Below are 11768 nucleotides of genomic sequence, written 5' to 3'. Positions count from 1 at the left end.
ATATATCTGTAAGAACATGCAAAGTTTTATGTCACACAAAGCTAGGTTGACGCCGTAGGAAAAACAGGAAGTACATAATATAAAATAATACTATTAATAGTTAATTCTTTTCTAGCTCCTTATATTTAGTTGTTCGTGTAACATTACTCACTTCCAAATTACAGATGCATAATATTCGAGAAATGATCTTGGAGAAGAAAAGAATAGACGCAATATGCAAAAGTCTCGTAGGATTCCTGCTAGATGTCCACCAGGAGAATTTTATTACAGTGGATGAAATTAAGAAGCACCGAGCAACACCTCGACAAGAAGACCTCAACAAAGATCCTAGAGCTATATAGCTAGCTAGCTAGGAATTAATTGTACTATATATATATACAAATCAAGAATTGTACATATACTATCTAATTGTATAAGAATTGTATATATAAGTATGTAATAGTTAAATTGATTCGTTAAAATACTATATATAGTTTGATTGATTTCATTAATTATAAAAAAAAACTCTCAACTAACTAAAGAGATATGTGATGCACGAAATTATAGACTAAAGGGGTATGTCCAGCTCCTGGCATGGCAGCCCCGTTAGTCCCGGTTGGTTTACAAACCGGGATTAAAAGAGGGTCTTATATTCGGTTCAGGGACCCGTGATAAAAGACCGCCCCCTTTTATCTCGACGGATTAATCCTGGATGCATTTTTGGAAGATATGCACCCAACGAACCGGTACTAACACTACGGGAAACAAGAAAATTGCCAAGTGCCAGGGACACTCGGCGAAGGGCAAAATACACTCGGCGAGCCGTTTGCCGAGTGTAACACTCGGCAAACGGCACACAGCAAACTTTGAGTCGGCAAACATAGATTTGCCGAGTGTTTTCTGTCGCGCACTCGGCAAAGTCTTTACCGAGTGGCCAAAAAACACTCGGCATCCAATTTTTGAAAAAAATAAAAAAAACATGTTCCGCCGCCGCCGCCACCACCGCCAGCACCACCAGCCACCACCGGCCACCACCGCCAGCACCACCGGCCACCACCGCCAGCACCGCCACCGGCCACCACCGCCAGCCACCACCACCAGCCACCAGCCGCCAGCACCACCACCACCGCCAGCCGGGAGGGGAAGGGCCGGAGGAGAGGGAGGGGAGGGGCGCCGCCCGCGCCGGAGAGGGAGGGGAAGGGGAGGGGGCGGATTTGGAGGGGGGAGGCGGCGGCGCCGGAATCGGGGGAGGCGGCAGTGCCACATCCAGAGGAGGTACGCCGACACCGTCGGCCGCACCACCAGCACGTCGCTCCCATCCACGCCGCCGCCGGCCACCATCCACGCCCGCCGCCACCATCCACGTCGCCGCCACCATCCACGCCCACTGGATCCGGGACCCCCGACGCGAGTCCCCGCCAGATCCGGGGCCCCCGACGCGAGTCCCCGCCGGATCCGGGGAGGAGGGGCGGATTCCCCGCCGGATTCGGCCGGATCTGGGGAGAGGGGCGGGGCTGCCACGCGAGGGAGGGAGGAATGGAGAGGAGGGGGAGGGGCGCCAGTAGGAGAGCGAGAGGGAGGGAGGGAGGGAGGGAAGGGGCGGCGGCGGTTAGCCGGCGGCGGGAGAGGAAGGTGGGGGATGGGGGACGTCGGCCGGGGGTGCGCCGGACGGGTGGGGGGGTCTGGTGCAGGCCGCCGGATGGGTGGGGGGGTCTTAATTGCTATGCGACGCGGGTGGGTTTGGCCCTTTGCCGAGTGTCCTACGTGGACACTCGGTAAAGGGTTTTCTTTGCCGAGTGTCCCACGTAGGACACTCGGTAAATGTTTTTTGAAAATTTTTTAAAAAATATCCAACAGTTTCAAAAAAATACCAAATTTTCACACAAACTAATATATATTCTCTATTGACTATACAAAAAGTTTTGTAGTCAAACCAAACTCGACCGTCACTTCGACTCTAAATCTTATCGAATCCTCTCAAAGTTACTATTCTTCTTCTGAGATGCTTCGGTTTGTAATCATTGTACATGATGAAATGTGCAAAACCTTCTCAATTTTTTTCCACAGCCTCCACGTATTATATCATCACATCATGACAAATCTCATGATTTTCAGACTTTGCTTGTTTTTTTTACAATTTAAAAATACTACTGAAACACGTTCATGGTCGTGTTTCCTGAACAAGATGTTCGAAATTTCTTTTCAGGTCAGGTCTCAAATTGGACCAAATAACATGAATATCATTTTTCTACTCATTTTGTTCCATAATTTGAATCACTTGCCGTTCAAATTTGACTTATACCAAAAATTTCCTTGAAATACAATTAATGAAATAAATATAGCAAATAAATCCAAAAATATACCAAATTTTAACATGGAGTACCACATGTTGTATGTGGGGAGTAGAAAAAATTTCATGGTGAAAAGAGAAAAAAAATTATTTTTTGCCGAGTGTCAAAAAAACACTCGGCAAACCCCCCTCTTTGCCGAGTGTTTTTTTTGACACTCGGCAAACTACCCTCTTTGCCGAGTGTTTTCTTTGACACTCGGCAAAGAGGGTAGTTTGCCGAGTGTTTTTTATTTGACACTCGACAAAGTCCCGATTTGCCGAGTGTATTTTTTTTGCCGAGTGTTTTTAGCTTGGCACTCGGCGAAGAGCTTGTTTGCCGAGTGCTCGAAAAAAACACTCGGCAAAAAAAATACACTCGGCAATTTTTAGCTTTTCCGCAGTGTAATACCCAGTTCTCTAGTAGTGGTAGAAACCATGGAGGAGCGGCGGCTGGAGGTTGAGGAAGCAGCGGAGGAAGGCCAGCTTGGAGCCGGAGTCGGAGCGTCGGAGGCATCCATGGTGGCGAGCGGGCTCGGCCTCGGCGGGCACCCCTACTGCCCTACCTGCCGTAGCCGCAGGCGGCCTGCCGGGAGATCGAGCACCACCTCCTCTCCCTGGCTGCGGTGATTGCGCTGGCGGTCAGCTGGGCGCAATGGCGTTGCGCTTTTGCCTGATGGCCTCCGTTGATCACCTGCACAATCCAACACCGGAACGTGGCGACGGCAATCCGATCGGAGGCTTCGGAGCAGTGGCCGTTGCGTTTTTTCCGGGCGCGAAGCTGCTGGCAGTCGGAGACAAACGGCCAACTTAATCTCGGTTTCCGGCATTGCTTCAGCAACGGGCTCGGAATTCGGAAACCGAATTGAAGACGAGTGCAACCTGATCGCATGGCAAGGCATGGGCAACATAAATCCCACAGAAACCCATTCCCTTCCCATCGTGATCAAGGTGCAGCCACTACTACTCTCGCCAGATTCCTCTCCCCTCCAAGAAACAGACAGAAACCACCACCGCACCATGTCGACGAAGGCAGCCCAGATCCTCGGGCCTCCGCCCGGCGTCAACTTCCGCCCCGACGACGACGAGCTCGTCGAGTTCTTCCTCCTGCCGCGCCTCCGCGGCGAGGCGTCGTGGTTCCCCGGCGTCGTCGTCATCGACGACGACAGCGCCGCCAACACCCTGCCGTGGAACCTCCTGAAGCGCCACGGCCTGGTCGACGACGGCAACGCCTACTTCTTCGTGCACACCAACAACGAAGTTGCTCGCCAGGATCGATACTGCCCCGGCGACGGGACGTGGGTATCGCAGAGGCAAGAGTCCGGCAGCTCGTGCATCTGCGGCGAGACGATCAAGTGGAGGAGGACCAACCTGAACTTGCAGATGGGCCGCGGCAAGAAGGGCAGCATGGGGTGGGTGATGCACGAGTACACGCTCACCGAGCCGCCGTGCCCGTTCCTCAAGATCTGCCACGTTACCTTCACCGGCCACGGCAAGTGGCGCAAGCGAGTTCCAGACGACGAGTCCGACTGCCAGGCCACCGGTGAACCAGCATCTAAGCGACCTCGCGTCGCCGTCACCGCCGCTGCCGTCGACACCAGTGTTCCAGCGATCTTCCAGCAAGAACACTCGCTGCCTTTTCCGATTGACCAAGGCATCTCAGCGATGACTCACCAGCAACAGATGGTCATGATGCCCATGCCGGACGACAAGAACGACTGCCAAGCAACCAACAGCAGTTCAGCGAGTTGTGCATATGGATCGACGATGACGACGGCCGATCAAGACTCCGGCGCGGCGCATGCCTACGCAGGCGAAGAATCGACGCAAGATACTGATGAAGAAACCTTGGAGTGGTTTAGACTTGACGGCAAAGACTTGCTGGCCGATGCAGAACCAACGGCAGAGCAACACTATGGATTAGACCAGCAGGACCAGCTGTTTTGGAGGTCCATAGGGGTTGACACCGAGAACATAGTTTTCTAAGCCGTTTTGTTCAGTCATCTGGTCCAAGATATGATGTACAGCTCTAATCTAAATTCTAACTCTGTAATTATTTTCATGGTTCCAACACTGAACCAAAGTGCTAATGTTGTAAAGTATGTACTTTCTTTCCATGCTGCGATGACAAAAGTACCTGTGTGTGAACCAAGATGCTGTTCTTGTGATTGTTTATCAGTAATTTTTTTTGTTTATTCTTGCACTTGTGAACAATATGCATGCTTGATATGAAAATTGTATTCATTTCATCGATACTTTCGTGTGTACCAGCTGATGGCATTTTTCTGTTGAACTTTTGTTTGATGGAAAAATTTTCCCATGAGTGTTGGAAGCAATTTTTGTTCAATTTTATATCTAAACATTGTATCGATTATTTCAACACCAAAATAGCTTCAAATTAAAAAATCAATTTAAAAATTGTAAATCTCGTGGAGATCTATAATTTTCGAATAATATTGTCCCCATCCAAGTTCATATGAAAAAGTTACGATTTTTTTAAGGTACGTAGCGTGGAGACGGGACATTCTGCCAATTAAATTGGCGGTAAGATGGGTGCAAGAGACATTCCATCAATTCAAGCAGTTATGGCTATTTCAAATGGCTATAAAAGGTATAATTTTGCATTTTTGGGATATATATTTTTGCAAAACACTAAAATAAAAGGTATAAAAATGAAAACAAATTCGGAAAACTAGATAATCGAATAGGCTTGAAGAGTGTTGTTTGGTCAAAATCTTAGCCCAAGTCCAACTTCAGCATGGCCCAACTACCCCATGACGTGGCCCTCTTCAAGCCTAGCGGTGCAATGGTAGCCCACAGGCGGGCCAGGTCTGTTGCGACATTCTCCTCGCCTCGAAACTTTTATTGATCTCTCTTAACTCATTGTGTTTTCCATTTTATCTACAGTTTTTCCTGCAATGGCAATTTATAAGTGTACTCTGATGTTTCAGTTTATAGCATCTATAAGCTAAATAATGCATAGATAGATGGAAAGCTTGAAGCATAGACATGCTTGATAAATAATGCATTTTGTACAGCATAACTAGTAAATGCCAATAATCACATCAGAGGACATAAATACCATTAATCCGATAACTGTAGTAACTACTAATCAACAAATTTTACAATCTTATGTCTGAAATAATGAACCACATAAATGGAATGAACCACATGAATAAACTGAACGAAAAGAAAACGGCAGCTAAGAATAATCCTTCCCCAGCAGTGTATGTATTACTATTAGTACCGATATTTACTGCACTGTAAGTTCAGCTCGGGCTGCCACCACTGGCTGATGCCATGAGCATATTTGAAATCAGGTGAAGGGCTCACGTTGACAATTAAGTCAGCAGAAGGAAGAAGGTGCAGTGGTTCTGATTCCCACCCTAATGCCTTGAAGAACAGATCTCCTATAGAATTCTGTGTTGCGAGCTTCTCGATAAATCCAGCGCCGAGATCCTCCATGTTCTTCCGGTGCTGGAAGTACCCGATGTACTCTGAACAAATGTGGTCTCCTGGATTGACGTATAGATATGGCGTCCATGATGACAAAATGCTGAAAGATTCTTCAGCAACAGATCTCTGACTGTTCCCCTCAGTTTTACCTTTCATTGCAATGGTTAATCCGGCAGTAATTACACTTCTTGCGATGCGGAAACCGTGCTTTACCCTTTCATCTCTGATCCTTTCAATTGGAGCAGCGACAAAGGGTGGATTGAAGAGAAAGCTTTCCAAAAGCTCACCCTTCTTAGCCATGTTTCTTCCGGTAAGGATAGCCATACCTGCACCCAGTGAGTGGCCTGCTAGCCAAACTTTGGATCCGGGGAAAACTGAGGCGACATTTTGAACAGCTTGCATTGCAATGGTAAATCTTGAGGTCCTATGGAGACCATTTTGTACAAGATGGAGGTCAAGGGAAAGATCCCTAGAGATGGTATCCTTTTCTGTTATGGTGCCTCTGAAAGCAATGACAAATCTTGGAGCATTCATAGCAGAAGCTTCTTCACTTGAAGGAGGATTAAATTCAAATATTGCACCAAATGTGGACATATCAGCATCATCAATGAGTTTGCGAATCAGCTCAAAATGGAAGAATTCCCACCATGGAGGTGCCAAGGCTTCAACAGATTGACGATTTAGTTGCCGGTCTCTCTCCAACACATATACAGCCTGAACTAAGCTTGCAGCCACAGATCTCCGATTGTGCTCGCAGTTCCTTTTGACATTTGATAATGAGAAAGTTACATCCCCAGCTCAATGCATTGTAAAACCTATACTAGTAAAAGAATCACATGCCTGCATCTATACCAACAATCAAATCAAACAAACTTCTGACAATCATGGATTTAACCAATAGTGTTGATAGAGTTCAGACTGAGAATGCAGGATATATCCAAGACTTTGTGAACATAACCCTAAAAGTCATCCAAATAGATTGGTTCCTAGTACATTTCAACTAGTGCCCTGTGCCTACCTGAAAAAGTGAACAAGATGGAAACTACAAGTGCCATCTAAGCTAGCAATGATTTCAAAAAATGTTGATAATACAACAAATGAGCTAGGTCGATAAGGAACTTTAAAAGTATTTCTATTCAGTGTTTTAGCACTACACAGTATATATGCAATGTATATATACAAACTTCTACTAATATTTCCTTATACACAAATGATGTTATTTGAAGGCATATGAAATTAAACAAAACACTAGCAACAGATAAAAGTCTGGATTGCATACGATAATTGCTTATTGTTAATGCATAAACATTTAAAGAGATTCAACCCGATCCATAACAGTCATATATGAAGAGTAGCGAGAGAGTCATGTGGTCAATCAAGCACATAGATTGAGCAAAAGCTAAAACACAAGAAGCTATATTTCACAAATTATTTCACTGCTCTTAGAAATATGGTATGCTCCATAATCCATCAATTTCGCAAAATAAGTTGCAATAAATATTACTTTCCTGTATTGAGCTAACCAGAAAAACCTAATTTAGGGTGCTGCTAAAGCATGAGCTGTGTAATTTTCTTCGCATGGGCTTGTTTTTGCTTTTTTCATACTTATACAAAATTTATTTTTGTACCAACATAAGAAATATCAACAAGGACCAGGGCTGAACTTGGACAGGAAAGGACAATCCAGAGGTAATACATGCTACCGACCACTGAGTAATTGTCAATGGTGATTTTTTTTTTCTGGCCAAAGGAACTCCCCTGTGCCACCTTTTTATAGAAGGGTCTACCACATATTTGTGATGCAGAACATTACAAGTTCATACTGGCAGTTGCACATAGCAATGCACAGGTCCCTAAACCCTGAAACACATACGGACAAAATAAACCGTGGCAATGCAGCTTGGAGGGTTGCAGAATCAAAAAGGAATGTAAAGTGAAACAACAATAAAGACAAACAATTTGAACTTCCCTTGAAATTGAAACTCAGCTAGATTAATGACACACTAGAATCAAATACTAAGATCATCTGACATCTTATTACCAATGGTGAATGCTTTTGATAAAGATAAAATGGCAAGTAATTTCATTAGAGAGATTTAACCTCAGTAGACATAGAGAGGTTTGTTGTGCCTTAAACAACTTAACAGTTAGACACTAATGCTCATAGTGGGAGTAAGGTGAAGTAGGTGGGGATGGTTAGCAAGAGTTAAGGGTCATAATTATTTCCAAGTCTGAACATGACAGTGGCTAATAAGGGCAGACAATGGGTCTAGCATCTATCTACATGACAGTGATGTCATGCCATGAACTAATTGGTAACTTGGTGTTAAAAGCAACCCCAAGCCCCATATTATAAGAGTGAAGAAGATGCATGCCTGGTATAAATAATTAAACACGCATTTCTTCTAGTGCTTCTCTTTTTTCATCAGTCTTGAATTTACGTAGTTCATTAGAACGACTTAATTCTCTAATTCCCAGGAAAGAATTGAAACTAAAATTTACAGAAGAGAATACTTGGATGCTTCATGTACTGTGATTGCATTCCCGGAGAACATGAGAACAATTTCATTTAAATGTAGCATTTTCTGCAAACCTAACCCTCTGATGGCCCACAAACATTCCACAAAATGTCATGTAAAATTATTGAAGATGAGAGGAGCTATTAACTACATACCAATCAACACATTTCAGATATGTCGGCCCTGAGATGGCAAACACATCTCTTTCCACAGCCATTGTGCTACAAAAATCTCCTGTTTAGTTGAACAGTTGCGCCACTGGAGAAAAACATAACACTGGAACAGGTAGGGAAGAAGTCAGCATATAAAATATGATACTCATGGCAATAATAGACAAGAGCAGGACTGAAAAAAATAAATAAAGGTCAAACTTAAGTCGCTATCTAGCATTCGATAAGCTAAGCAGAAAGGTGAACAGCAAGCAAAGGTAAATGTCAGTGACAAGTGAATGCAATTGGATGCTTTTAACTGGTGTCGCGGCGTTTCAGTGCCAACCAATCGGGTAAGAGAACGATCTACAACGAAAGGGAAAAAGAAAAGACATTCCTCTGAGGTAAAAGCCGATTCGATAACAGGGGCGAAGGTGGGTTCAAACTCGGGGGAAAATAAAACCGCTGGAAATTGGAATTAGTCAATTACCACCCGCGCACCCGCCCCCGCCACCTTTGCAGCGAACAAATCCGCGACAAGCTAACGTACAGGAGCAAATCCCCATCCCAAAAGGAATGATTTTGATCCGATGGCTGACGGAGGAGAACAACGAACGAATCGACTCTGCGGCGAAATGAACAGCCCGTGCAAGCAAGCTAGGACAGCCTTACCGGAAAACGAAGAATCCGGCTCCACGCCAATCTCCGCTCGGGGGAGTAGGACGGACACCCGCCCGCTCGCCGCCGCCGCGGGAATGAATGAAGAGGGGCGCGGATGCGGCGGAAGCAGGCGAGGATGGCTGGATCTGGATGGAGGCGGGGCACAGGTTTGGGGGGAAATGGAACGGCGGCGAGCGGCCTTTGGATCCGACTATCCCAGTCGGTGGTGGTTGCCGGTTGGGAACTTCTGGCGCTATGGGGAACAACCGACCGCACGGACCCGCTAATCGCCAACGCCAATGCCAACGGTCAAACTGGCCAGTGGCCGCACATTACAGTCTTTCTATTTCTTTTTCTTGTTTATAACTTTACTCTTCAGTTTTCCTTCTAGAAATTTTTCTAAACAGCAACTATTTACTCCAGTCCTGCTCTTGTCTATTTATTTATTTTATAAAGGTTGTCTTTTCTAAACAGCATATAACTTCATCTTCAAACTGGCTACTATTAAAATATATAAGTGAATGTCTTGTTTTTTCTCATTTGCTTTAGCCTTTTTGTGTGTTGAGTTCCAGTAGTGATGAAAATAGTCGGGATAAATCTCAAACTGACCGCTTTCATTTTTCACATTATAATTTTGCTTTCAACTGTTTTCATTTTTAGCAAAATATAAAATTTTCAGATTCAACTAATTTTAATAACATTTTCTCCATTTTATACTCGATCCGGGTATTTTTACATATCCCACTAGGTTTGTTTTAAGTCAAACTAATCAAATCTAATAGATTAACATCTGTAATATTAAATTTGTTTCATTGAAATCGACATGGAATATATTCTGATTTTTTTAGTATAGATGTTGTTATATTTTTTTATAATTTGGTCAAAGTTAGATAAGTTTGACATAGAAATTAGGACAAACCTAATCTGTCATGTAAAAAATTAGAGGAAGTGTTTGTCTGTTTTCATAAATATGGAAAAATCCTGAATGTCCCACTTTCTTTTCTACATTATGATTTAGTTTTCAACTATTTTCGTCCCTAGATCTTAGGATCAGATGTCACGAGTTTGAATCATAATATGACAAATAAGAAAGTTTAAGTGAATTGTTCACTTTCCTAACGAAGGGGTATAAATAACTTTTCCCCTTCTGCTTAATTTCTCTTTTTAATAATTTTATTTTTGAAACGAATCACAGGTGAGCTACCGATTATGTTAAAATCCCACCTTCTCCAGCTTAATTTCTTTTAAATTCTTAAAAGATTTATATTTTATGGAAATATAGAAATGTAACTACGATTTTATCCGGATAAAACCTACTCCTAATCCATATGATTTGAGTAAAAAAAATGAACATTTTGGCCTGGTTTCTTTCATATCGGAGGGGATTTATGTTCCATTTCGTCCCCATTGATTCAAAATCAACTTTCTTGCCCGAAACCCCTCGTTCCTCGCTGCGCTGCTCCCCTTCAGAATTCCACTCAATCCGTGCTCCTCCACTCCAATGTGCGCGGCGCTGCACTGCGTGGCGTGGCGCCGCTATGGAAGCTGGGCTCGGGAAGCACGTAGTCCACACCGCCGACGGTGGTGGCGGCATTCCGCCGCGGCGGCCGCGATCCCTTCGTGCTCGGCGGCGACGACCTCCTCCTCCTCGCCTTCCCCGTCCGTCTCGTGGGCGCTGTCCTCGGGCTGGCTCCGGCACGCCTCCAACCCAGACTTCCTCCCCGGCTTCCGCGGCCACCACGCGCCCCGCCTCCACGGCTTCTACCTCATCACCAGGTCGTTCAGTGGGACAACAATCCCCACAGTTCGTTCCGATGCCCCCTCAGCCTCGCAGAGCTCACCGCCGTCCTTCGCGGCGCGGGCTTCGGGTTTGACACCTGCGCTTGTTTATCCGCGCGAGTCATGGTCTGCCGGAATTGCAGAGGCTTCGTCAGCTTGTACCGCCCCCCTCAAAAAATAAAAAAATCAGCTTGTACCGCGACTGGGACGCGACGGCCAAGTCACAAGCGCGGGATGCGCGCCGCTTCACCCCGCGAGAGCGAGAGGCATGCTCAACTGCTCATCTTTGGCCATTCTCTGAAGAAGGGAGTAGGACACACATTGTACGGTTCTACTCAGCTCCAGTCCAGAGAAGGTAACGATGTGTTGTCCTACTTTTGATTCCCAGTGGAGTTCAAAGCGGAGGAGGGAGCAGCCGGGCATGTGTCTGTAATCCTATATGGTGGCATGGTGCAAGACCATGCCTGGTCCATCTGTATTTCAGCTACAATAGGGCTGTGTATTGCCATTGTGGATCTCGAACATGCTGCTTGTTGACGACAGGATCTGTATGTTGGGCACCGTCAGCTTTGATTGGATTTGGTATCCTCAAAATTCTTCGCAATTGAGCTCTCAAAACGGTGGCATTTGGAGATGGTGGGATCATGCTATCATGCCAATGATTCAAAGATTGATCTTGTTCATGTGAACTGTGAAGGAGCCTCAAATTTGCATCTGGACCCACAGGTCTGGCAGCGAGGGGGGGCTGTTTGATGCCATTTGCTCAGGCATGTGTATGCTAATCTGATGTCAAATTGCACAATTGAGGACGGGTTTATCAATGTTACCATACATCAGGTGGGATACAATGCTGAGTCTGTGTTCCTGAAGATGGATCAATGTGTAGTCGACATATTTGAT

General features: G+C 45.3%; 1 protein-coding gene across 1 annotated transcript; it reads right to left on the bottom strand.

Annotated features, from left to right (window-relative positions):
* Positions 1 to 5356: 5356 nt before the first annotated feature.
* On the bottom strand, positions 5357 to 9365 carry LOC117862476 (GDSL esterase/lipase At4g10955). The gene is made up of 3 exons (XM_034745959.2): positions 9102 to 9365; positions 8436 to 8556; positions 5357 to 6521 (listed from the first exon to the last, which is right to left on the bottom strand). Exons 2-3 carry the CDS (start codon positions 8495 to 8497, stop codon positions 5546 to 5548), a joined length of 1038 nt encoding a protein of 345 aa, XP_034601850.1. The 5' UTR covers positions 8498 to 8556; positions 9102 to 9365; the 3' UTR covers positions 5357 to 5545.
* Between the last annotated feature and the right edge of the window lie 2403 nt (positions 9366 to 11768).

This window comes from Setaria viridis, chromosome 1 (genome assembly GCF_005286985.2).
Source record: "Setaria viridis chromosome 1, Setaria_viridis_v4.0, whole genome shotgun sequence".
NCBI lineage: Eukaryota > Viridiplantae > Streptophyta > Magnoliopsida > Poales > Poaceae > Setaria > Setaria viridis.
Note: the sequence above shows the minus strand (reverse complement) of the source record. Positions and strands in the feature narration are given on the sequence as shown.

Bases quoted from the DNA above. Each gene is read 5' to 3' on its own strand.
- LOC117862476 (XM_034745959.2), bottom strand. From the start codon at position 8,497: ATGGCTGTGGAAAGAGATGTGTTTGCCATCTCAGGGCCGACATATCTG. The intron at 6,522-8,435 runs GTATGTAGTTAA...AAATGTCAAAAG, and splicing joins TATCTGAAATGTGTTGATTG to GAACTGCGAGCACAATCGGA.